Here is a 27896-nt window from a genome sequence, read left to right as displayed (position 1 = left end):
CGAGGAAGAGGGCGGGTGCCGACTTCAGGGAGGGTCCCGGAGGGGACACGGCCAGGCAGGGAGCAAGCCACGGGGAGGCCGGGTGGTCCTGGGGGAGGGGCAGCGGGGGCTCTTGCATCTCAGGCGGGGAGCCCAGCACAGGGCCCACCGGGTCCGCACCCCAGACCGCAGGGGAGCTGCCCCCGCACGGCACGTGTCGGCAGTACGTGGGGACGGGGCTGAGGCCTGGGGGCCGGCAGACCCTGACAGGACTGGGGGCGTGAAGGCAAGGCCCAGGCTCCGCCCTCAGAGCCCCGGCCGGCCCTGCCCGGGTCCACTCTCACCAGCTGCACCGCGGTGCCCGGTGGATCCGCGCCAGTAAGCGGGGCGGACGGCCCAAACTCCTGAGCTGCCCAGCCCGTGCTCCGCGGCTCAGGCCAAACCTGTCACCGGCCTGCGGCCAGCAAACCTGCGGGACCTCCTCTCGGAACAGATCAGGGGCCGCCGTCACGGCCGCAGCTGGACCCGGGTCAGGTCACCTCCCTGCCCACCTCACCGCCGCCTCCCACGGGGAGCCCAGCAAACACGGCCCCCACCCCCGGGGCCCCTCCCGGACAGTCGCGCGTGACCCTGTGGAAACCCAGGCCAGGCCACTCCTCAGCGCAAACCCTCCCACCCACCCCATCTTCTCCCCAGGAAGTGCCACCTTTCCGGTGCCCGCCAGCCTGTCTGGCCTGGTACCTCCCCCCACCACTCCCCATGCTAGGCTGTGCGGCCGCAGTGCCCCCACCTCGGTCTCTGCAGAGTCCCTCTCGTGGCAGCCCTCCCTCAGCGGCCACCGGAGCCCACCTGGCCCCCCGCCCCCAGCTTCCTGCAGCACTTACCATGCGCCGCCACCCGCCCTCCCGTGCATGCACTCCACGTGGCGGGGGACTGGTCTGTTTAGTTCACTGGAAATACCCCAGCACTTAACCTACGCGCCTGGCATACACAGATCAATACGTGCTGAATGGACAAATCCTCAGATTCCTACATCCCAGCCCTCCCACCCTCTAAAGAGGAAATGAAAACACAGGTTTTCCTATCTAGCGAGGAAAAGCATGAAAGATTCGGTGCTTACAAAAACCACAGGGCACCCTTTCTTATGTAAATCAGAAGCTTCTTTGTGGGTTTAGGCCGTACTAAGCTGAATTCAGACCCCTGGGGCAAACTTGAAAACAGCCATCCTGCGGAAACCTATGCTCGTTACAAGCCATTAGCTCTGAACACATGCTTCGCGGAGAACTCTGGGCGCGCGATTGCTCTGCGGAGGCCCTGGTGGGCAATGGTCTGGCTGGTGGGCAATGGCCTGGCACACCGGCCACTCCGCTGCAGCTCTCGCCAGTGAGCCTCCCAGGGAACAGCGAGGACGTGCACGCGTAGGGTGTGCGCCCTGCAGCCCGCCGCCCCAGGGCAGCCCCCTGTGAAGACTGGAAACGGGCCCCACACCACGACCCCGCCTCACAGGGGCTGCAGTGCTGGCGCCCCTGCACACAGGCGTCTGCACACAGGCAACCCCTCCTGCTCTGTCACTTCTCGGAGGACGGGCTTCAGAGCATGGTCGTGCTGTCACGTCCCCCGATCCGGGGGGGCACAGCCAAAACCCCCCTTCGCCCTCCTGGCCCACTGCTGAGTCTGCGCCCACACAGTGAAGGTGGCGGACCCCCAGCGCTCTGAACAGTCGAGCTGCTGCCCTCGGACAGGTGGTCTCTGCTCCCCCCACCTCCGGGCTCAGCAGTGCCGAGAACTCCCTCTCTCCCTCCCTCCCACGCCCGGCCCAGCCGACAGAACTCACCCAGAGGCGGGGAGCCCCCCGCGGGCCCCTCCCACCCCGCGCCCCACGCTGCTCCCGCGGGACTGCCCTCCAGATGGACCCCGGCAGCAGGGCTCACCTCCCCCACCCCAGCCCACCGTGGCCTCACTCCAAAGCCCGCCCACTGCCCTGTCCCCATCTGGAACCATCTGTGGGAGGTGGCCCTGCCCCTCTGCAAGACCCAGGTCAGCCCTCCCAGCACCTGCTGTGGGACTTCCGTAGGGACAGGACGGCCCAGGGGACTCTTCACTCCCCCATGGCAGGGACGGGAGAGGCTTGTGAGGAGCTGGCCGCCTCGTGGCGCCATCCAGCCATTTGTTGGTGTGATACTGAGCAACTAGCCACTTTCAACCACGTTGGATTCATGCTGACCAGGTGACTCTGGAGGAAGGGGCTGGTGGCCAGGGGAACCAACCACAAGATTAGAGGGTGGTTCCGGGAGGGGAGAGGGGCTGGGGTTGAGTTAATCACCAAGGACCAAGGATTCAATCCGTCTGCATAGAGACCCCTGAGGACAGGGCTGGAAGCTCCCCAGGCTGAGGGGTGGGCCCCTCCTCCCACGCACCCCTTCCATCTGGCTGATCGGTGAGCCTTCCTAGCAACCTACTGAACCCACGGACGGTCGATCTGGGACCCTCGATTTGCAGCCAACTCAGGTGTGTGTGGGAACCTGCCACCCAATCCCAGCCCCGTGTCTGAGCGGGGGCAGCTTCACGGGCCTGCCGAGCGCTAACCCTGGGTGGTGGGGCCACAGGGTCGGGAAGGGGGCAGGCCAGGGCACTTGTCCCCACGCTGTCCCTTTCCTCCTGCCTTGCGTCTGCTTATTCTTCGAGATGATGACCATCGTACACAGTGAAAGGCACAGATCTTAAGGGTTCGGGTCCCCCAGTTTTGACTTTTATGTGCATGGGTGGAACCCCCATTTCAGTAAGATGGAACATTCACAGCCCCCCAGCAAAGGCCCTTCCAGTCTATGCCTCTGACTTGCTGAGCTGTGGGAATTATCTTTATAAACCTTTTGCTGGTTACGTGAGTCAGATCTCTTTTCCCAGCGTGTGGCTTTTCTTTCCAATGTATCTATGGGGGTTTTGGTAAATAAGTTTTAAAATTTCAATATGGTCAAATTGATTCATGTTTTTCTTTCTCATCTGGGCTTTCCGTGCCCTGTTGAAGAAGCCCGCTGAGGCGGAGGCCCGCCAGCAATGCCGGGCATCACGGTGCAGCCCCGGGTCTTTATCTGTCAGCAGGTGCCTCTGCGCACACGGCCCTGGCTCAGGATGGACGCCAGCCAGGTCACCTCGTCCACGAGTCCCCCACGTGGCACAGACCGCAGCTGCAGCCCCGCGTTCCTTCCCTTCTGAGCAACAGGGCCTCCATCCCCCTCCAGACGGCAGCTAACCCAGGCTCCTCCGCAAGGAGACGCGGCCGCACGCCAGGTCCTCGGTGGTGAAACGCAGCTGCCCTGCCAGCCCGAGCCGCTGGAGGCCTGCCCGTCTGGCCCTCCTGCTGCTGGGGATTTGGCCAGCTCTGGGCACCGGGGAGACCCTGAGGACAGGCAACACAGTGGCGGTGCAGGAGGACGGAACCTGGCCTCGGGGTGACCAGCCAACCACAGCAGCTCCGGGTAACCTGTTCCCAAACTTGATTTCCATGAGAGATCAATAAACTTCTATCCAGTTACGTTTCCTCCTCAGTGTAGGCGAACCTGCTCACCACTGGGGCACCACGTACCCAGATGTCCCTCTCCAGGTCTGTGCTCTGTGACACCTCCCTGCTGCCTTTACCACTCAGCTTGACATGGTTACTTTTCCACTTGAGTGTCAAGTGCTATGAAAAACGACGAGATTTTGATTGAGGTTATAGATTTGGAAAAAACCGATCAAACTATTAGAAGTACGATTGGATTCGGTGTAAATGTGAGTGTGTTTATAATTGAGGATGGCTTGTCATTTTGTTTTCCTTCCTGGTCTGGTTTGGGGATACAGGTGGTAGGCAGCCCACAAAATGAGCTGGGGTTCTTTCCCTGCTTTCCTAATCTGTAGAAATGATTATATAAACAGGGATTGCTCCCCCCCGCCGCCCTCCAAATGCAGAGCCTCTCACAGAAAAGCCTCCTGGGAGACTCCTGCGTCCTCTTTCTCCACAGCCACCTCTTTGACTTGCTTCAATTTATCTACTTCTTGCGAGTGGGGGGTGGGGGGTGACTGGTTTAATTAATGGCTAGAATTCCATTCAAATTTTCTACCTATGCTTGAGTCAATTTTACGAATGTACACTTTTCTAAAAAGTTTTTATTTCATCTCAGTTGTAAAAGATATTGGTAACGCAGTGTCCGTAATTCTCACCGTAACTACCTGAGCACATTTCCGTTCCTGCTGAATTCCTGACCACCCGCTTTTCTTCCCCTAATCTGGCTTGGCTGGGCCTTGTATCTTGGTCACGCTTGCCCAAGTTCTGTCGATTTCACTATCTTTTTCAAAGAAGCAGCACTGGGTTTCGTTGCTCCTCGCTGCTCATCTCTGTTGCATCTAATAATAATTTCTGGTCTTTATCGTTTTCTTTTTTCTACTTATTTGGATTTGTTCATTGTTCTCTTTCTGACTCAGCGGCTGTGGGGCTTTCTGTCACTTACTTACAACCAGTTCCTAACTTCCGCTGCGACCTCCTCTTCCGTGAGCTGCTGAGGGGTAGCTGACACACAGTGCCCTGCGCGTGGTTAAAGCACAGGATTTGGGGAGTCCTGACGTTTATACATGCCTGAGACCACCCCCGAGTCTCCTCACACCTTGCTCTAGGCCTTCCTCCTGCCCCCTCCGGCTCTGGCCCCCTATCCCCGGGCAACCACTGATCTGCTTTCGGTCACTGTGAGGTAGTGTGCACTTTCTAGAAATTTACAGACAGGGAATCACACAGTAAGCACTCCTTTGGTTTCCCGTACTCTGCAGAGCTATTTTGTGATGTGCCCCCGTTGCACTGACTGTACATCACGGTTTATTCTGTCCCTCGCCTGAGCAGTGCCGCGTGGCACAGACACACCCCCTGCTTGCCCCTGTTTATAGACTGACAGCAGTTCGGGCTGCTTCTAGCTTTTGACTTGTACAGGGAAGCTGCTGGGAGCACTCCTGTGTGAGTCTCTGTGGACACTGCTTCCCTTTCTCTCGGCAAGCAGGAGTAGGGTGGCTGGGGCACACGGCTGCCAAGCTGTCCTCAGAAGTGGCTGCAGCATCGGCCCCCAGCCTGGGGGGATGGTACTTCAGCTCCTGGGGTCCCCGCCGTGCCGGGCAGGGGTCTAGCCTTGGAGTCAAGCATGTGCCTTCACAGCCCTCCTGCACTCCCCGTGGTTAACGACGTGGAGTGCCTTCTCATGTGCTAATTTGACATCTTTTTTGGTGACGTGCCCATTAAAATATTTTGCCCATTTTAAAAATTGTTTTTTCCCCTTGTTGGGTTTAGAGGGTCTTCATATATTGTGGATACGGGTCCTTTATCAGATATATGATTTGTAAATATTTTCTTCCGGTTGGTGAGTTTATTTCTCATTCTTTTAACAGTGCCTTTCAAAGAAGTGATTTTTAATTTGATGAGGTCCAACTTATCACTTTTTCCTTTCATGGAGAGTGCTTCTGGTACTGTGTCTAGGAAATTGCCTATCCCAGTTGCCAGGATCTTCTCTTGTTTTCTTCCAGAACTTTTACACATTTAGGTCTATGACACATTTTCGGTTAATTTTTGTATATGGTGCAAAATATCAGGTTCATTTTTTTTTTTGGTTTTTACATAGGGATGTCCAATTGTCCCAGCACCATTTGTTAAAAAGACTGTTCTTTCTCTACTGAATTGGCTTTGAACCTTGGTCAAAAATCATTTGTGACCGACAATAAACATGTAGAACTTGAAATTAAAAACACAATACCATTTACATGGAACACCTCCCAAAATTAAATATTTAGGTACAAATCTAACAAAATATATTCAAGACCTATATGAGAAAAACTATAAAACTGACCAAAAAAATCAAAGAACTAAGTAAATGGAGAGATAGTCCATGTTCATGGATAGGAAGACTCAATAGTGTCAAGATGTCAGTTCTTCCCAACCTGATCTACGGATTCAACACAAACCCAATCAAAATCCCAGCACAGTATTTTGTGGATGTTGACAAACTGATTCTAAAGTTTATATGAAGGAGCAAAAGACCCAGAACAGCCAATACAACACTGGAGAACAAAGTTGGAGAACTGAGACTATCTGACCTCAAGACTTACTATGAAGCTACAGTAATTGTGATATTGTGATTCATCAGAAAAGTATACTTGGTCATTCACATGACCAAAAATATATTTTTCTTATATGTATTTGGTCTTCTTCTGGGGTTCCTGGCTCATAGTTCCCAAACCCTTGGAATTTCCTAAGTGATTAGAGCCATGAAGGTGTCTTATGTTAATGAGGTGAATTCTGTCACCCACCTAAGGATGGGGGCTGGTTGTCTGTGGAGCCAACTACGTGATCATAGAAGGTGGGAACTTTCAGTCCTGCCCCCCCTTAATCTCCTGGGAGGGGAGGGGGCTGGAGGTTGAGTTCAAATACCAATTGCCCATGATTTTAATCAACAGTGCCTTTGTAGTGAAACCTCCATAAAAACCCAAAAGGACAGGCCTCAAGAGCCTCTGCCCACGGAGACCCCACCTTTATCCCCTCAAGGTGGCACCCGAAGCACCTGTTTAGAACCTTAGTCCTTCAGAGAATCTGTGGAACACATGAGGTAGGAAATGGGTGCAGGTGTTTCTGGAAATGGCAGCAAGCACCCCAGGTACTCGGCAGGGTAGGGGGGTGCTTACCGCGCCATCTTGTCACTGCAGGACATGGTGAGCAGCCGCTCCCCTTGCAGCACCCCGTCCCACGTCTGGATGCTGGCATTCGAGCGGACTGGGATCGTCCCCTCACCAGACTCTATTTTCGTCCGCAGCTGTCCTCGGGCTTTACGATTCGGATGTCTGTCTGCTGGTTCTAAGACAGAAACATAAGATCCTCTTGAGAGGGTCCATCTCTCAAGGTGGTTAAGTTGACCATATACTTAACTCACTGAAAAGCACGTCTAACAACACCTTATCAATTCAAAATACACTTTACACTTATGTGTGCATATGTTTATTCTATATACACATAAGATATGTGTGTACAATGTAAGTACATAAAATTAGACAGGAGGATATACTACAAACCAAACTCATGAAGGTGGTCTCCTTAGTGGTTGGGAGAAAAGAGGGCTTCCGTTTTAATCAAAATGATTTATTTCTATCATTAGAAACGAGCTGAAGCAGACAGGACAAAATGCTAACATTTGCTAATTCTAGGTGATGGATATTTGGGTATTTGCTATATTTCTTTGCTGTATATTTAAATTTTCAAAAATAAATCCATAACGATGCAGAAATAAATTCATAGGAAGCATTCACAAACATCCAGAGTGATTATCTCTGGGTTATACGAATATGGAGTGATTTAAATTTTCTTTTTTTGATGTTTTAAAAATATTTAGCAACTTTCTACAGTGGGTATATGTTGCTTTTATAATCAAGAAAAATAATGTAATCAAATGTTCTATTTGGAATAAATAACGCTTAAGCTTGTGAGAAGGGATGTGGGTACAAACTCCTATGAAACAAAAGTGAGCACAAGGGAGGACGGAGGGCGCGTGGTGGCCACCAGCCTGCACCTGCTCTTCTAATTCGATTACACACTCACTAAACTACGGCTCCCCAGAAACACGGACGATGACGTACACTTCCCATTCAGACACAGGTATCACCCAAATTGAAAAACTGAAAACAATTTTGATCTAATATCCTCACTCTATTCTAATTTCTCATGAGAATCCACATTTTCATTCATTAAAATGTCAACTTACTGAGAAGAAAAACCTCATGTTTTTATATATTCCTACCAGGTCCACATCCAAGGTTGAAATTTTTAAAGAAGAAAGGATATTAATGTAGGTTTATCCTTTTCTCTGTTATAGCACAGTCATGAATTTTCTTGAGACATTGTGGCCGTGGACGAGCCCGGTGCCATACCTTCCAGGACGGGCTCGTGTGGCGAGAAGATCCTGGCATCTCCACAGGGGGAGGTGCTGATGTACAGATGGAACCGGACGTTCTCCTTCAGCTTAAATCCTCCCCGCTCGGATTTCTCAAAGATGGATCTTTTCTGATCATCTTTGCTACTGAAAGGAAACGAGTTGCAAAGATAAACTTTAAAGCTGAATACAATCATAATTTAGTCTGTCATAGCTTACGATGATTTTCAAAGGCCAGTGTTTTCAACGGGGTAAGATAAGCTTGGACTGGGGTATTTATTTTATATGTTAATGATAATTAGCACAGTTCCTGTCTGCTCACCAATGGGACAGGCCATCAATACGCAAGTAACCTCTCCTCCTCATTCATGACCTCAGAACAGAAAGGAAGCATGTCAGACGTGGCCTGTGGCGAGAGGCAGTCAGGTCCACGGTCAGCCGTTCCGGGCACAGCGGCTGGGGCAGCACTGCCCACCTCCCCGGCACTTACTTCTGCATAAAACGAAAGCTTGGGGTCTGAAACACAGACATGGCCCCTCTGACTACACGTGTGGCGTGTATGTACATGCGAGTGTGTGTGTTATAATTCAGCTTCACGGGGAAATGGGATCCAACCTCACTGTTACCCAGAAAGTTACTAGGTTGAGAATTTTTCAGTGCTTACAGAAGCAGTGGAGAGTTTTGCAATACATTCTGATGAGAGGACAATTAAAAAAAAAAAAAACAACCAGCTTCCCTTGCTTATTTACTTGCTAAACTTACTTTAAGTAAAGCTCAAGTTGTGTGTAAAGAAATCTAAGCAAGGATCTTCGAGATATGATTTCTGCGTGGCAGTCGTTCAGCGCAAGGCCGCGATCACTCATGTACTCGCCGTTAATACACTTTGTTCCTGTGGAAACACTGATCACCTTGGCATCCTTCACATCTGTGCCTGAAAAACAGAAGAGAAATTGTTCCTCGCTATTCCTTGCCACGCCCGGGCTGGACCCGCATTCCCAGGGACTGACCTGGGAGACGTCAGCTCATTTTCACACCCTGCCTGACCCTCACCTGGGCGCTGCTAACGGGCCCCCCGAGCCTTGCTTTGCACATTCTGGGAGGGTAGCCCTCTCCACTCTTGCGTGTCAAGATTCTACTTGGAAAGCTACTTCCCCTGGAACACACTAGCCTTTCTTGAACACTCCCCAGCGGACACGGGGGAGCACTGTGTAGAGGTAGACAGACTGGCCTGGTAATGAATCCTGGAAGTAACATCAAAGCACTGCAGAGGCTGGGAGGACTGCCTGACACTCACCCCAGGGGCCCAGGAGTCATGCAGGGGGCTGTCTAGCGGTCTGGCACCGTTTAACTGCACGGAGAGTGAGTGCAGCCAACAGCACTGGGGAAACCTCGGGAGCCATCACTCTGATATGCAGGTGTCGACAGACAGACCACATACGACAGGGGCAGGCCCTGCGCGCGGCCTGTCGGGGAAGGTACCTCACTTCCCTCCCATGTCCTCCGAGGCCCATCCTACCATTGTCTCCATTTGCAGATGAGGGGACTGAGGCACAGGGCCATCAAAGTCGGCCTGGGGATTTGAACCAGGTCTCCTGACGTCAGGACCACATGCCACGTGCAGTGTGGTGCTGCCTTCAGGCGTAAACCGTGGCTTCGAGCGGAGGGTCCCAAGTGCAACACACACTATGGGGCAAAATGCCCCCACGAGGTAACGTGCCCCTTCTGAGGCGGTTAAAACACCTGGATGAAAAACCACAAGCTCGCTCACTCCCGTCACCGGGAAGGGCAGCGCCTTGCTTAGGAAACTACGTCATCCAGCAGCATACGCGTTCACCTTTACGTGTGTACAAGATGACAGCAAGGAGATGGAGGGAGAAGAGGGAGAAAACACAGGCAGCACACATCAGAATAAACACTGAAACCCAAGTTACTGTTCAGAGCATTCCTTCTACCCGTCAGACAGCTCTCAGCTGTGCCAAGGTAAAGACACAGCAAGAAAATGAGATCCTGTCCTCTAGGGCATGGGGGGCGATCAGCGCTGAGGGCCACAGAATCAGGTCCTGTCCGTGATCAGAGGTGAACCACGCCTCAGGAGAAAGGGACGGGCAGTCGCCCTATGGGAACTGGGGTTGCCCCTGCCCGCCCGGTGTAGACAGACCAACCACCCCCCACCGCCCCCCTCTCTGGCCTCTTGGTGGCTTCCTGCACGCGGCAGGCCAGGCTTGGCCAGCTGGGCAGAGCAGATGCTCCGAGAAGAAAGGGCCCCCCCCACCCCATGACAGCCCCAGACTCAGCGCCAAGGAGCAGAGTGTCCTCCCGGCCACCCCAGGGATGCAGGCACTGGCCGAGGCCGTGCTTTCCTGTTCCCAGGAGGGATCCACGGAGACGCTGCCTGGCGGGCTCACTCCTGGGATGTGGGAAGAGAACTCATGGGGGGTTCCCTTCGCTGCTGGGAACTTAGACACAAATTTAATAGGGTTTCTTCTGCTATCCCAAAGCGTGCTTTACCCCCACAGATTTTCTACTCTTGCTAGGGCTTCCTCTCTCCCCCGTAAAAGTCACACAGAAACTTATCTGGCAGCATTAGCATTAACTGATAAATCAGATTATGTCCTACTTTCAAGTGAAGTAAGAACTAACAGCTCTCCTGCAGGTTTCCAGAGTCGATCAAGACCATTCACATAAGATTATAGGAATCAAATATTAATACAGGACTCTTTCTCCCAATGAAAAACTTAGGTTAAAAAGATGAACCTGTAGGGGAAAAATATAAGCGCAGTTCCTCTATTTGCACATGGTAAACATTTTGAAGGAGAATGAAAAAGTGACCTCCTGCTGGTGTCACAGAGATTTTTCTAGGCTGAAAGCATTTCACCTTCATTAAGCATGAAAACAGGCAGGGGGACACACCGCCAACACGGTTACCTGTTGTCATGACGATTCCAGCAAGAACTTTCCTGCGCGCGTGGGGGGCGGCGAAGTTGTCCGTCAGGTCCCCAAACTTCTCCAGAACCAGGCGAGCCACGGCATCGGCTAACACCTGTGGACCAAGCAGGGGGTTAGCGCTCCCCTCGGGGCCATGTTCTGGGGCCTCTCCTCTGGAACCACACAGGTAAGTCTGGCAAACGAGTGTGTGTGTGTGTCTGTGTGTGTGTATGTGTGCGCATGCATGCACATTTTTTCCTCCCAGACATTCCTTGGAAACAGACGCCCAAGGGGCATGCGGGGGTCTCTGCAGGAGGACAGTCTGGAGCCCGACCGCACGGGAGCCAGCACCTGAGCAGGTGAGGCCTCCTCACACCAGCCCTGCCCCGGGGGAGGGACCCGGGCCCAGAGGCGAGAGCGCCTGCCTGGTCACCCCCCTCCCCCCTCTGCAGCTCCGAGCCAGGGCTCCGAGTCCTGCAGCCACAGTCCCCGAGCGGCAGGGCTTCTGGAAGAAGTGAGACCACAGGTGGTGCGGCCCAGTCAGCTCAGGGCTGGCGAGGCCCCATGGGGGACACGTGGGAAGAGAAAGGGGAGGTCTGAAGGGCGGTCACATTGCAGGATCACTAAGCTCACAGCACCTCCCTCCCAAAGGCGCCCGGTCCGTGTGTGTCTCAGTGATTTCAACATCTAAAAGTAATTACCGTGGCCCAGTCACTCAGAAACCAGCACCGCTTAGAGCCTGTAAGGGCATTTGTCACTTAGACCGAATGACACCAGAATGCACCGGAGGCTACACCTGTGCAGGGCGAGTGTAATGTGATTTCAGAAGACTTCCAGTGGTGTGTTTCCAGGTCAGGGAGCCGCTGGACTGCAGGGAGTGCTTCCCAGAAGCAAACGCACCGGTGAGATTTTGGACATGGTCCTACTTTCCACAGCTTATGATTCATCTTGGATAGAACGCCCTCTCGGTGTTTTGGGAAACGATGCCTGATGGGAGGTGTGTGCCAGGAGCCACGCGGGACCCACGTCCCACCATCTCACACTGGTCTGGAGTCCCCAGCTGGGCCCTCAATAAAATACTCCCAAATGAACAGAAAAGCCACCTGTCCTAAATGGTGGCTTCTCTGGGAAGAAGTGTCATCAGGATGTTTCCACCGGCCACTGCACCAGCAACGAGCCCCAGAAGGCAGTGCTCAAGGCCAAAGGCACGGAGTGTGGCCAGAAGAGCAGGAGACGGGGCCCTACTCTGCACCCTAGACAGAGGCACTGAGGGCGGAGGTGTGTGGGCAGGAAAGGTAGCGAGGCCACGGACAGAAAGCCAATATGTGCAATCACATGATGGTGATGATACCCTCCAGTGGGAAGAGAAGAACAGCAGGAGAGGAAGGGGAAGCCAGGGGAAACAAAGGCCCGCTCCATGCAAGGTGAGGCGGGGCTCCGAACTCTCAGAGAAAAGCAGAAAAGCGTGGAGTCGGGCACCTGCACGGACAGCCTCTGCCCAGGCCAGCCCTCCCGTCCCCCGAAGAGACTGGGCGTGAAGCAATCTCCCTCTAGATTCGGGGCAGATGTGACAACAAAGGGAACATGCTCTCAAAGTCAGCTCGAGGCTGGGCCCCGCGGGACGGCTCGGTCCGGCCACGTCCACCAAGTTCACTGACAGACCGCCCTGCACACACCACGTGAGCAACGCTGTCTGATTTTAAACCCTCTGATGCCGCCATGAACGCCATGGAGGCAAAAAGTCCTGAGACCAGGGATGGCCAACCCACGTCCTTCAAGGGTTCCACCCGCAAGACAGTAGGACATTTCACCCCCTCTAGACCGTACGTCTGGAAATTCCCAGGGGAAAGAGTGTAAGGACTGACCCTCTGGAGGCTGGCACAGGTCCCGCGAGGAGGACACGACTACTTCCTGAGGTACCGCTCAGGGGCTGGGAGCCACCCTGGGGGCCCTGTGAGCGGGGCGGGCTCGGGCGGGGGGAGAGACAGCTCCACTTTCCCAGCCTGGCTGGCCTGGGCCACAGAGGCCACCTGGGCAGGGCGGAGACGGCCCCTCCCGAGCAAGGCTCCACCAGCCAGGGGCTCTGGTCACTGCTCCCCACTAACATCACAGCCAGGGCAGAGGCAGGCTGCCAGCGCACACGCACACACCCACACCCACACACACGCAGACCTCCGCCCGCCTCCCCGCCCCCCCACCGAGGTGTCACCCACGCAGAACCAAGCACCGGTGGTCACGGCATTTGATGAGTCCAGCCTCTTCACATGACTGCCAGCGCTAAGGGAAGACAGGGCCACCGCAGCTCAGGCTGAAACACTCTATCAAACAGTAAGCCTGAAAATAAAAAATCCCTTGGGAACTAGTGCCACCGACGTGTAAAATGATAAATGGACTAATGGTTCTTATGAATAATACTAACAAGAAGTTAATACACGGGAAGCGGTTACTTGGCTCATAAAAAATCAGCGAAATACTTTGAATATGTTACTTTATACTGATGCTGTATTTGGTGGCTTTAAGCGAAAGAAAATAAATTTCCTTTTTTAAAACTGAGAACTACTGGTCCTCTCGGGTGACAACTGCACAGAGGTCACAGAAAGGCAAGACGGAAGCCGAGTTTCCTGAGGGAATGTGGGCTGCCCCGTCAATCTGGAGTCCTTCATTTTTTCTCCTCAGATCAGTGTGTATTTTATCTTCAAAGTGAATAATATTTTGACAGAAAGGAATAGAGAAGAGGGTCAGACTTCCTCCCTGAAAGAAACATTTTTACAATAGACCAGAATAATTTTGGATTTCCAGGAAAAGAAGCAATAAATAACCGAAGAGTTCTAGGGTGTTGAGATGACAACTAAACATCACTTCCTCCTTCCCTCTCCTCAGAGCCCACCCTGAAATGTCCCCTCTCTTCACCCTGAAAATTCACCCTGATATTCCCCCTTCTCGCCCTGTCCAAGACCAAACTAAGAGGGGTGCCCACCTCCGGCTGAGCAGGGGAGCCACAGGGACCCCTCAGGGAACTGCAGGTGCCGAGACCCCCAGGCACCCGGGGGGCTCTGGAGCGCTCGCAGAGGCCCCGACGCCCCGGCCCTTCTGACGCGTGCTCGCCAGCGCTGCGGCTCGGCCTCGGCCTGGACAGGATCCGCGGGGTGCTGGCACTTGACCCAGACTTGGGTTTCAGCTGCTGACCAGCCAGCCCCACCTGTCCTGTACCTGGGTCCCAGGTGAGACACGGAGGGGGGACCCCACTGCGCTGGGGCAAGGTGCCAGGGCTCCGGCCCTCCCCTCCCCTCCCGTCTCCTCTGCGACAGGCCGCCGTGGGCTGTGGTCGCCACAGGGGCAGGCAGCACAGGGAGGGCACCTCGGCCCACCCGCCGTGGGCGGCACTGACCACGCTGCACCTGACGGCCCTGGCCGGGCTTCGCGGCGGCCCCACAACCGGCACAGTCACGGGAAGGCCAGCAGCCGGACTTACCAGGACCTCCCCGTGCTGAGGACAGAGCGGCGAGAAGACACCAGTGACCATGGCAACCGCACCCCGTCTAAAAGCATGAGCAAGACGCGGCCACGCTCGGGCGGCTGTCCTCACCTGTGGCGAGTGCAGCTGGAGGCCCTCGCTGGGGACGGGCTGGCGAGACGGGGTCTGGTCCAGGCGCAAGTTAAAGACAGTGGCCAGGGCGGACTGCGCGGCCCGGGCCTTGGCGAGCTTTTTGCTCCTCCCCGAGCCTTCAAAGAACTGCCCGTCCACGACCACGGACAGGACGAAGTTTTTGGCGTGGCTCTCCCCGCTCTCCGAGAGGAAGTCGTACTTCAGTCCCGGGCGCAGCTCGTTCAGGATCATCACGGGGTTCTTCCCGCTCGGGGGTGGGAACGGCGGGGGCACGGGGAGGGGCAGCTGGGCCAGGCTGGCGGGCATGGGAGACGCAGCCAGGCTGAGGTCCCCACTCGAGCTGAAGGAGTCGTCGCCATTGGCGCCCAGGTAGAAGGGCATGTCCGGCCTGTCCGGGGTCTCGAAGCCATTGAAGAGCGCGTCGGGGAAGTCAGCCTGGTCGGACGTGAAGTCTGCATTGGCGGACAGGCTCCGGCCCATGGCCAGGTGGGCCTCGGAGGCGTTGGGAAACTGGACGAAGGAGCGCAAGGCCTTCTCGGCCGCGTGCAGCTTGGCCTTCTTCTTCGTGGGGCCGGAGCCCTCGAAGACCTGCCCGTTGACCTCGACGGACATGACGAAGAGGGGCGCGTGCACGGGTCCCGTCTGCGACAGCAGCGTGTACTGCAGGCCGGGCTTGATCTCGTTGAGCTGCATCAGCGCGTTTTTGGGCAGCGCGGGCCCCGGCGCCCTCCTCCGCTTCTTCAGGCGGAACTTGGAGTGGCCATTGCTGCTCTCGTCCAGGGCCCGCTTCCTGCCGGCGCCCCCGCCGCCCCCGTTGGAGAGCGGGGTGCCCTCGCCAGGCCCCGGGGCGCTGCCGTCCTTGGGGGGCGCGCCGTCCATACCGCAGTTTTCCTTAACATCTGTGCTGCTCGAACCTGCGGTGCCCAGAAAGAGTAACTTACAACGCCTTCGTTGCAGGATCTTGTAAATGCAAAATTTATAGATTCCTTTATCGCCCTTTGTAACTGGTTAAGTGATGTGTGCTTACACATTTTGTTCCTGGCTGCAGACGTGTGGAGCTGTGCATTTAACCACAGAGCTATCTATCCACCTAAGTTGGAATAATTGGAGTAATTTGACGTTCTGAGAAACAATCACTAATCCTGTTTCTATTTAGTATCACGGACTGCTTTTGCATTGAAAGGTGAATTTTTAAATCATCTTTTTCTACGAGAATATTCCGAAGCATCTAGAGGAATTTTATTGAAGTTTATCAAAATGTGGGATGATAAACTAACCCAGAAAGACCTTACATTAATAAATCTAATATCAGTATTGACAAATGTACACTTTATTTTAGCATTTTCCTCCTTTTCAATGCCATCTACTCTCATACTATACTCATGTTGGGCTTTCAGTTGCAGCCTTTCCCAGAAAAGAAGACATTATTTAAAACATGCATTCACAAGTTACTTAGTTTTTCTGGTTTAAAATATGCAATTAATATGTGCAGTTATTTGGTTTGGTTCATGGATATTAGAAAACTGCTTATGCAAAGTATTCTGGCCTTTTAGAAATTATTTTGAAGGATATAGCTTCACTTCTAGTATTCATTTAAGATTGTTTCATTATGTATGGGGACTGATTTGCCTCTGAATCCTTAATACATCCCATGATAGAAAAAAATATATAAGGCAAGATAGGAAGACTGACACTGCAGACGGCCACAGCTCCCTAACTTCCCAACTGAAGGTGGCATCTTTGTCTTTTTTAGAAAAACAAATATTTGATGGACTTACAGAATAATTTAGTTATCCTACCTTTAAAGGTAGTTTATTTTTACAATTAATAAAGATAATTTTAGAACTCTAAAAGTTCATGGCAAAATAAATATGATTTTAATTTCAAAAAGGGGAATAAAAAAGCATTCACTCTCCCCTTTAAGTTTATCAGATAAAGCTTTTTTAAAAAGAAAAAGAAGTAACTCCTTGTTTTCCTGGTTAGTTTGCACACGTTGTTGGCCGCAGGAAGCTCAGGGGTAACTATCACAGGGCTTTACAATACTGTTGACATGAATGTACTTGAAGACCTACCACTAGTTTCTGAGAATCCACGTAAGTCTTTTAAGCAATGGAAATATTTTTCACAATTGTAAGCCAGTTTACAAGTACCCGAATACGGTGGCCCTCGGTCCGTTTCTACTACATAACGTGAAAGTAGATTCTGACTATGCTAAGGAAACTGAGAAACACAGTGAAAACGCTCATCGGCCCTACCCACGGGAGGGGGCTTAACATGGCAGCAAGTCTGGGTCACCGGCTGGCAGTCCCCACAGTTCAAGCTCTCAGATTCCCAGGGCTGTCACCACTCAGCTGAGATGTGAGAACAGCCCTGGTTTAAACACAGGCCACGGGAAGACTGCCACCACACCGTGGCAGAGATTGGGAGATGGCCAAGCTTTCCCTACAGACTTCATGCCTCCTACGTACTCCTGACACACACCACTTCTCCCAGTTGACAAAGCTGACGGAATGGACACTAAATTTTCATTTATAACATCCTCCAGCAAAAGCTCAATAGGTTACTCCTTTCGGTGCTCCAGGGAAACAAAAGGTTAGAAAGGGTGGGGCAGGACAGAATTGAGATTAACAAACGAGCAAGAATATCACACGCGACATGACGGCTTACGTTCTGACGTTACCGCTGAACAGAATTATCACTACAGAAGTCAGATCATGAGAAATGTATCCTGACGTGCATTTAATCCAATGTTTATAATCTCTGGAACAAACAAACGCTTTCTTTTAAAAAATAAAAATAATCAGTATTGATTATAGAAAAATACACTTTCTATAAGATAGTTCACATAGATTCTGAGCTCTTATTTGCTTCAGAAGCATGGAAATACTGCTCATGTTCTACTTTACTGAAAATGCTACTATGTAAAGGAAAATAAAACACTAAAATTGGAGAAAGACCTCCCACTCTCATAACTCTTCTTAAATAGATGCTTTCTCTTTCCATATCATGCTACTTTATTTCATAAATGTGAATATTAACCATGATAAAAATTCTTCATCACTTTCAAAATGATAGAAAATACAGGACTGGCATTTCAAAGTTTCAGCGCTAGAACCAACAGTTTATCTTTCCAGAAAAATGAATTCAGAAGGATTCTTTATCTCAGTAAGAGACTACCGGATCAGTCTGGGGATAGTTATATCCCTACACACACTGGGACGTTTCCTCCCATACCTGATGACCAGCGCCATGGGTGACAGTGGGAGTGGGGAGTGGGCTGACCCCTGAGAACACAGGCTGGGTTCCAAAGACCCCGAGAGCAGCTGTGCTGGGGGCAGCACCACGGGCAGCCAGAGGCCGCGGGAGGAGGTGGGTGCCGCCACATAGACTGAAACCGCGCCTGGTCACGTCTTCTCACGCTTGCGTCCCGGGAATGGCCTCCAGCCTGAGGGCACACGACTGCGGGGTCACCCAGCAAAGACCCAGCAACTCCACGGCGCCCACTGTACTCGTGGAGCAGAACCCCTGGCTTCTGCGTGCAGACAAGCCAACTCCGAGGCCTCGGCTGTGGGTTCTGGGTGAGGCCGAGGGAAAGCGGTGGACTGTATCCTCATCCGCGGTGACCATTCGTCACTCACGCCTGCGGGTTCTTCCTGGGACCTCTCAACATGGACAAGTAACAATGCACATTACACACATACCAGAACACTGATGTCTCTGTTGTGATCTCCCTACTGAAAGCTCCCAACTTCTGTGGGAGCATTTAACCTTATGCAAAGGCTCTGCTCTCCGGGATTAAAGACAAAACAGAATAGAGAAGTATATTCACTGAACTCTTCATCTATGAACATCTATGAACAATGTCGAGAGCGGGAAAGCTGAGGCTCTCTGCCCCTCCGTCCCCTCCGTCCCAGAGGGCAGTGTGGAAAGGGGTTTCAGGCCACGGCAGCCTGAAGGCCCATCAAAGTCTTTGGAAACAAGATCAACAGACTCACGCGAGTCCCCTTCCTTCAAAACGCACGGACAACCCACCATATTTGAAGGGAAGATTTTATACACTGTCACCTCAAATGACCAATCTCAAAGGTTATCTCAGATTTACACAGATGGAAATTGGACCATGATCATGAGAACCACGCAGTGACAGAGCACGAAGCCATGCGGCTTTATGACACGTGCACCTGGAGGCAGGCCTCCCCCTTCCAGGCATGTGCATCAGGACCCCAGGACGACAGCAAGGAATGAAAATCCAGACAAACAGCTGTAAGGAAATGCCCACAGTAGACACCGATACCTACTGTAGAGATTATATAAAAATTAAACACATGCCACCGTTAGCAGTCTGTATCAAAGGAAAACAATCACCTTCCCCAAGCTGGTCCCATTCAATACATTTACAACACTAAGATTTTCATAGAAAATTAGCCACTTGATACTACGTGATAGGCCTAGATCTTACTCATGTTTTCTTCATCTTCTACATCCATGGCAAAATACTTTTGAGGGTTTCTTGACTGGCGGAGACTGTTTCTGTCTGAAAGACAGCAAGAAAATGACATTGAGTGTACCAGTCACATGAGGTAAAGTCTCCTCTGTGGAAAAAGTCGCAGAACAAGGACGGTTAGGTCTGCCCTCTGGACAGAACATTCTGATGCTCCCGCCTCTTCAGCATGGTCCAGGACCTCCAGCGTCCCCCCCACCCCCACCCCAGGATCCTGGCCAGGACTCTGCTGTTGGGCAGGGGGCGGGTACCATGGCAGGGAAGATTTCGGGCCACGCTGCGGAGGACCGCCTGGATTCCAGGGGTCAGGACCATGGAGAGCTCCGAACCAAGGGAAGGGTGACACGTTTAAATCTCAGAAAGACGCCTCGTCAAGACAAACCCCAAACAGAACTCCAGCCCATCTGCCACTTGACCTCTGTTCTGGGGGGACTTTGGTTTGGGTTATAAAATAAAGCTGTGGAGCAAGAACATGCCGCAGCGTTCACCCTACTCCTCCCCTTCACCTTGACTGAGAAGCATCGCACGGACGGAACTAAAAAGCACATAACTGTTCGAATCTGATCTAATTTCTTAGCCATGTATAACTTATTATTCTGTTGTCAGGAGAAACCACAAGAAATCCTCAAAGAACAATTATTCCAATTATATAATTATTAACAAATTTAAGAGTTTCCTCTTCCTAAATACCTTGGCTATACTTTGCAGGACTGTACTAACATATAATCTGTAATAAAGAATCCCATCAAATTGCCATTGAGGAAAAAGATCTGCAAATTTTGTAGTCACATTTTTTATACAAATTAAATTTATATTATAAATCAGTTAAGAGGCAAATTTATTGCTTTTAAGGAAATAGTGACTAAAATCTGCTAAATCATGCTTATACCTTATACATCTCTGTCATGTAACATGTATGTAAAACAGTTTCCATGACAACCATTTGTTAATGACATTAACTCTCACTGTATATCTGGTAAACATACAGTTAAATGAGTTAAAAGTTAAATGAGTTTTTATTTAGACTCCTTTATTCACGAAAGTGTTCCAGATAGATTTTAAAGCATTAACATTTTATACTCATGAATTACTTCAGCATAAATTTCTGAAAGTTTATTATATGAGAAGCACAGTACTGGATACTACAAGAACCTAAAATGAATCAGACAGACTCTGCAATTGAGAAATTTAAATAAAAATATTGTCTGGATAGCTGATTGTATTAAGGAGTAACTTTCAGTCATTTTAGGTGTGGAAATAGTGCTTATCTTTTAGTGATATATACTGAAATATTTACAGACGAAATGATACCTGGGATTCATTATTATAAAATGATCCCACGTGGTGGGAAAAGGTAGATACGGATGAACCTGAGGGGCCACGGCTGGTGCTGCCGGTGCTGCCTGACGGGCACTCGGGCTCGTCACACAATTCTGTATCGGTGTGTGTGTTAATATTTCCACTATGGAATAGTTTCAGTGGAAGTAATTTCCTTGAGGTCTGGAATGGGCGCGAGTGCCAGACCGCCCATGCCCTCAGTGAGATGCAGGTGCTCCAAGGGTCCTCTCGGCCACGGTCAGGGCGTGTGGTGGTTAAGCTGATCCTGGAGGAGAGGGCGGCGGGACACAACGTGAAGGCTATGAACAGGTGGCGTGCGGGAAGCACAGAGGCTGTGTGAGAAAGGCCCTTAGAAAGCGCTTCTGAGAAACTCAGTTATCAGTTCTGGAAGCAACCACACAAGCTGTCCAGACCACTCTGTTCTTACTGGCTGAGAGCTGGACTCAAAGCAGGCACAGGGGCTCGTGTGGTGGGAAGGCGGAGGGCACGTCCCCCGTTTAGTCCAACTGAAAACCCTGGACGGCACAGACACAGCAAGCACGAGGAGGCTCGGGAGGGCGGAGGGGAGACGGCAGAGCAGCAGGGGACCCGGGGACGGTGTGGCGGCGAGTCCCTTACGTCTTCTTTTTGCATCATTATCCCAGGCTTGGAGCTGAAGAAGCCGGAAACCTGGAAACACCAATGGGCAGACCAAAACACCCAACGAAAACCGTCTCTCTGGCCAAGGGACCAGGAGAGGACCTCCCAGCAGGACAGGAACCTGACAGACCGAACCGCCCCATTCAGCCAGACCCCAGCCTCCCACCCAGCAACGACGTGGGGTGGGGGAGCCTCGCGTCTCATTCCCTCTGGGCTGTGATGACCCCCTCCCCCCCTCACTCCCGGCGATGCAGAGTCAGGGAGAACAGGCGGGGAGCCTGGACTTCCACCCGCCCCGGCGGTACCCAGGCACCTGCCCCCTCCCCACTGCGGGTGTCACAGGAGGCCGCCACCCAGCAGTGCCAGTGGAGGCCAGGGAACCTGGACGTGCACCCCCGTCCGGCAGTGATGAGGCGGCGTCTCCCCTCCCCAACAGAGGGCTGGGAGAGAAAGCCAGCTGAAGCAGAGGTCCAAGTAAGACTCAGGTTCTTGTAACATAGTACGTCCAGGTTTCAATCAAAGATCACTCATCACACTGAGAGCCAGGAAGATCTCAAACCGAATGGAAAAAGACAATCGATGCCCACCCAGAGACATCAGCGTCATCTGAGAAAAGTTTAAAGCAGCCGTCATAAAAAAGAAGTGGGAGGAATCAGTAACTGATCTCAACACTGCCTATACAGTCCGAGTCACCAAGACAGACAGGCAGACCACGCGGAACAAAACAGAGGACCCAGAGACAGGCCCCCACAAAACACCCGCTCGTTGTTGACAAAGGCGGACAAGCAACGCAAAGAAGGAAGGACAGCCTCGTCAACAGACAGTGCTGGGCAGCCGGGCACCTAGAGCTCACACCCCCCACCCCCCACACACATTCACCTGGAATGGACCATGGGCTTATTAAACGTAAAGCATGAAACTACAAGACGTTTACAAAAATCACAGGAGAACATCCGTGGGATCTAGGACTCGGCAGAGAGTGTGCAGATCAGCCACTGAAAGCACGATCCATAAAAGGAAAAAATGATGAACTGGAGCCCATCGAAATTAAAAAACGTCTGCTCTGCTAAAGACCCTGTTGAGAAGATGAAAAGACAAGCTGTAGGCTGTGAGCAAGTATCTGAAAACCACACACCAACACACAAAATACACAAGAGGCTCTCAACAGTGAAACACACGCTCCCATTACAGAGACACTTCACCGAAGAACGCACACGACGGATGTTCACACGGGAAATGATGTTCATCATCATTAGCACGAGGGAAATGGGACTTAAAACCACGTGAGATTCCACCACACACCTAGGAGAAGGGCTAAAATAATGACAACCCAAGGGCCGGCGAGGAAGGGGAGAAACTGGGTCACTCACACGCTGCTGGTGGGGATGTAACATGGTACAGCCACTCTGGGAACCAGTCTGGTGGTTTCTTAAAACTACACGTGGGCATTTATTCCAGAGAAATGAAGACTTACGTTCACATGAAACACGTGTGCAGGAACGTTTATAGCAACTTTATTCATAATAGCCCCAAACCGGAGACAACCCAGTGCCCTTCAGCAGGTGACTGGTTGAACACACTGTGGACCATCCACACCATGCAGCACCATGCGACAATGAAAAGCAACAAACTATTGACACACGCAATTACCTGGATGAATCGCCAGAGAATTAGGCTGAGTGAAAAAGCCAATCCCAAAGGTTACATACACTACAGCCCATTTATACAAAGGTGATCCTTGAGCAACACGGGTTTGAACCGCATGGGTCACTGAGACACAGATTTTTTTTCACTAAGCACGACCTACCCCACTGCACAGCCTGAGGTTGGCTGAGTCCAAGGATGAGGATACAGAGGGCCGACTATCAGTCACACGGGTTTCCGACTGCACCTCGGGTCGGCACCCCAACCCCTGTGCTGTTCAAGGGTCAACTGTATAACATTCTTGAAACGAGAAAACTGTAGAAATGGAGAGCAGAGTAGTGGCTGTGGGTGGGGAGGGCGTGGGTGTGGCTATAAGAGCATAACAGGGGGGCGGGGGCGACGGATGCTCTGGATCTTGACTGTCCTGAGGTCGGCACCCCGGCTGTGACAGTGTGCCGTGTAAAGGGAACACCGTCCTCCCCGTATTGTTTCTTACAGCTACACGTGAATGTACGTTCTCTCAAAATAAGAAGGTCAATTTAAAGCAGGCAGAAGGCACACAGTATAGCGGCCGGTGCGCTGGGAGGCTGGCTTCCCTGGAGGTCCAGGACGAGGAGGCCACGCCTGCCGCGACGGTGACGGGCAGTCGGAGCACAGGAGAACCCTGCGCCGCCAGAGCTCACCTCGTTTGCAGGACGTGCCTCGTTTTCCTGCTCTTTCATATTAAAGTTCTAAAAAAGGACAGGGAAAATGTCTCACAGTAGAAAATAATCAGGCTGTGCACAGTGTGGGTGGGTACGTGTAAATTAAAAGTGGAAGCCAGAAATCTCTTGCAGAGCAGAAGCCAATATTTTCAGCTTCTACAAATGCCAACTCTCGTACTGAAGGTTATGAAACAAAGCAAAATAGCCAATGCAAGCACTTTAGAGCATTTTGCATAACATTTTTCTTTCATTCTGAAAAGCACCTCATATGGCCTGGACTACAAACACGTAAGAATTAAAACCCCATCCAAAATCCCATATGGAACAAAATTCCAGGAATGGCCAGGTAAAGAAAAGCTTTACTTGACAGCAGTATTCGAATGCCTTCTTCATTTTTCAGGGTCCCCTAAGCATTAAGAAGTAAGCGGAACTCGGGGGGGCAGGGAGGCGTGAATGAAAAGACCATTAAACTTGGCATCGAAAGACCTGGGACTTAAGTTTAACTTGATTCCAGTTATAATTTCAACTTTTCTTTTTTTAAATAGAACTAGAAAAGCTGATCTTATGTGGACAAATAATCAGGTTTGAATAGTCAGGAGAACTCTGAACTAAGGAGCAGTTAGGTGGGGCTGGTCCTCTCAGACTGGAAAGGATGGGGCGCCAGCATCCAAAGCATGCCCGCGGCTCATGGACTGTGGAGCGGGGAGACGGACTCAGGACAGAGCGGCTTCCCACACCACTGACCAATGCGCTTTCTAACACGTGGGCCTGGAAACGGGGTAAGCCCGGGAGGAAGAGGAAGCTGGACCCACCAGGGCCACTCGGTCAGTGTCGGTTTCGGTTCCCCATGGGTTCGCGTCTGGCTTCCAATAACATGATCCGACAGGCAATGCTTTATTTTCTAAGTGGGTGGTGGGTAAATGGTCATCTGTTGTGTGATTCCTCATACACTGTAGATGTTCATGATGGAAGCCAAGGTGTAGATATATATGTAAAATACAACATTCCTATCCGCTTCTGACAGCACCCTTATCCTCACTGTGGAAACGTCAACCTGCACACATTCCCTCCCCTTCCCTTGGTGAAAAAAAGGTTTTCGGGAATAAAATACACAGAACATAACTTATTAATATTCAGGATGCATCAGAACATGAATTCTCTATTGTGCTGGTGAAAAATGCTATCTTTAGGAATTCACTAAAAATTTATAGATTAAAAAATGTTTAAGACAAGCAGTAACTTGACAAAAATTACTAGCCATTATTACTGGGTTTTATCCACGTGACTCTCCGAACAGGATGGTTTTGAGAAAAGTTTTACATATTCTTAATGACTGTTAAGGGTTTCAGTTTTAATAGCCATACACTACAAATTTTTAAAGAGCAAAGTGTTAAAATGAAGATTCTTCATGTTAATTCTCTACTATAAATCAAGCAACTTGCTAAAGGCTAGACTAATTTCACAGCTATAGCAAAAAACTGAATGATGATTTTATTATTTATTTAACAAAGATAACTGAAGTATAGAATTCTTACATAATTTGAAGAAAAATAATCTGAAATTCAACAACTTAATCATGCATGTTTAGAGAATGCATTCATGATCTGTATTTTGCTTCCAATATTTTGCTTTCTAAACAAACTAATATCATTAAAATATTCAAACCATTCAATTTACAATATTTTACAAAGAAATAGTTCCATTCCTAGGAAACCATCCAAATAATAGATGTTCAGTTATCCTTTAGAGATTTTGTACACATTGAACTAGATACAGCAGACTGTGCATAGCAAATGAGGTTCAAGCATTACTTTTAAAACACATGTTTTTTTCTAGTGAAATGCAACATGGAATAATTAAAATAACCATAGCAATCGACAAAAAAACTCTTGGAACTAATAAGCAATTATAGAAAGGTTGCAGAATACAAGGTTAATATACAAAAGTCAATTGCTTTCCTATATGCAAGCAATGAACTGGAATCTGACATAAAAAACACAATACCATTTACATTAGTACCCCCCCAAATGAAATACTTAGGTATAAATTTAACAAAATATGTACAAGAGCTATATGAGGAAAAGTGCAAAATTCTGATGAACGAAATCAGAGAACTAAATAAATGGAGAGAAAATCCATATACATGGATAGAAAGACTCAATAATGCTGATTTTGGCTCTTCCCAACTCGATCTACAGACTCAATGCAATCAAAATCCCAGCAAGGTATTTTGTGGAAATCAACTAACTGATTCCAATGTTTATATAAAGAGGCAAAGACTCAGAGTAGCCAACACAATATTGAAGGAGAAGAACAAATTTGGAGGACTGACAGTATCTGACTTCAAGACTTACTATAAAGCTATGGTAATCAGGACAGTGTGAAAGAAGAGCCAAATAGATCGATGGAACAGGATAGAGAGCCCAGAAGCACACCCACATAAATACTGTCAACTGTTCCTTGACAAAGGAGCTAAGGCAATACAACAGGGCAAAGATAGTCTCTTCAACAAATGGTGCTGGAACAACTGGTCATCCACATGCAAAAAAATGAATCTAGACACAGATCTTACAAACTACATAAAAATTAACTCAAAATGGATCACAGACCTAAATGTAAAATGTAAAACTCCTGGAAGATAACATAGGAGAAAACCTAGATGAGCTTGGGTTTGGCAATGACTGTTTAGATACAACATCATAGGCATGAACCACGAAAAAAAAGAATCGCTAAGCTGGACTTCATTAAAATTAAAAACTTCTCTTCTATGAAAAACAATGTCAAGAGAACAAGAAGACAAGCCACAGACAGGGAGAAAATTTTTGCAAAAGAAATAGCTGATAAAGGACTGTTATCCAAAATATACAAAGAACTCTTAAAACTCAACAATGAGAAGACAACAACCTGATTAAAAAATAGGCCAAAGACCTGAACAGACACCACACCAAAGAAGATATACACATGGCAAATAAGTAAAGATGCTTCACATCAGCTGTCATCAGGGAAATGAAAATTAAAACAACAATCAGATGCCCCTACACACCTATTAGAATGGTGAAAATCTAGAACACAGACAACAGCAAACGCTGGCAAGATTGCAGAGAAACAGGAACTCTCATTCACTGCTGGTGGGAATGCAGAATGGTGTGGCTGCTTTGGAAGACAGTCTGGTGGTTTCTTACAAAACTAAACAGACTCTTACCACAGGATCCAGCAATCGCTTTCCATGGTATTTACCTAAAGGAGCTGAAAACTTATGTCCACACAAAAACCTGCATGTGGATATTTATAGCAGCTTTATCCACAGTTGACAAAACCTGGAAGCAACCAAGTTGTCCTTCAGTAGGTGAACAAATAAACTGTGGCCCATCCAGACAATGGAATAGTATTCAGAGCTAAAGAGAAATGAGCTATCAAGTCAAGAAAAGATATGCAGGAAACTTGAATGCATATTCCTAAGTGAAAGCAGCCAATCTGAAAAGGCTACAGACTGTATGATTCCAACCATATGACATTCTGGAAAAGGCACAACTATGGAGACAGTAAAAAGATCAGTGGCTGCCATGGGGTGGGAAGAGGGGAGGGATGCACAGGTGAGGCGCAGACGTTGTTTAGCGCAGTGAAACTACTCTGTAGGACACTATTGTGAAGATTAATAAACAGAAACTCCATTATTTTTATAACCACACTCTGTCCTTCGAGATGAATGAAGAGTAACAACACATTTGAAATACGGTCCATGCTTGCTCTGTTCATCACGGCCTAATTAAAATCCCATTTATCTGAAAATTACACTTTATTTTCTGGAATGAAAGGGAAAAAAGAGAATACTGTGAGCTGTATTTTCAATATGAACACTAATAATTACACTAAGAATAGGCACTGTTAAGATTTGATCCAGTTCCCATAGTATTTCAAATACATTCCACATAACTCCACACATTTGCTTTAGAATCTCAACTGTCAAACCAGGGTGACTCTGCCCATCCCTGGAACACACCCCCAGCTGAAGGAGCTCCTTCCCAGGGAGCATGGCCCCCACTTGTGCTGGGAAGCCCATCTGTACAATTGCAATGAAATGTACCCACACATCTGTCACAAGAGATTCTGGGAGCCCTGGGCCTTCCATCCATAACTGCTGTCCACCAGGGGTCAGCAACTTCCCTTACTTGCACGCCTCTCCTGGCAGAGACAGTGTCTCCCACTCTTGCCAGAGACTGGCTAAGATCCCTTCCTTCCTGAGATACACAGCACAGCAGCAATGCATCACAGAAATCCCCCTCCTCACCCACCGAATGGTACTTCAGGTGGCCCATTCCAGAGCGAACTCCAGGCCTGAAAGCTGAAGCTATCCCTCTGCCACTGCCATCCTGTCACCCACACATGTCCCATGGGTGCCCAAATCCCTGGTGCTGGCACATAGAAGGCTCCAATGGCTACTTGTTGCATGAATGGATGGATGGATGGGTGGGTGGACTGGATCAATGGGCGGGTGGGTGGATGAGTGGATGAATGGATGGGTGGATGGGTGGGTGGGTGAATGGCTAGGGGGATGGATGGGTGGGTGGGTAGATGGGTAGGTGGGTGGATGAACAGATGAATGGGTGGGTGGGTGAATGGCTAGGGGGATG

General features: G+C 50.1%; 1 protein-coding gene across 4 annotated transcripts in view; it reads right to left on the bottom strand.

Moving 5' to 3' along the window:
• Window positions 1–27896, bottom strand: part of ADARB1 (adenosine deaminase RNA specific B1) — a 116899-nt gene that overhangs the window by 22484 nt on the left and 66519 nt on the right. For all 4 annotated transcript variants that reach the window (XM_068547203.1, XM_068547206.1, XM_068547204.1 and 1 more), the window contains exons 3-8: window positions 18899–18973; window positions 14419–15353; window positions 10833–10947; window positions 8670–8838; window positions 7906–8054; window positions 6670–6838 (exon numbers count right to left, since the gene is read on the bottom strand). In XM_068547203.1, coding sequence (XP_068403304.1) covers window positions 6670–6838; window positions 7906–8054; window positions 8670–8838; window positions 10833–10947; window positions 14419–15353; window positions 18899–18926 — 1565 coding nt within the window. In that variant the 5' untranslated portion in view covers window positions 18927–18973. The remainder of the gene's footprint in view (window positions 1–6669; window positions 6839–7905; window positions 8055–8669; window positions 8839–10832; window positions 10948–14418; window positions 15354–18898; window positions 18974–27896) is intronic.

This window comes from Eschrichtius robustus, chromosome 6, assembly GCF_028021215.1.
Source record: "Eschrichtius robustus isolate mEscRob2 chromosome 6, mEscRob2.pri, whole genome shotgun sequence".
NCBI lineage: Eukaryota > Metazoa > Chordata > Mammalia > Artiodactyla > Eschrichtiidae > Eschrichtius > Eschrichtius robustus.
The sequence above is the reverse complement of the archived record's forward strand: the minus strand, read 5'-3'. Positions and strand labels throughout refer to the sequence as shown.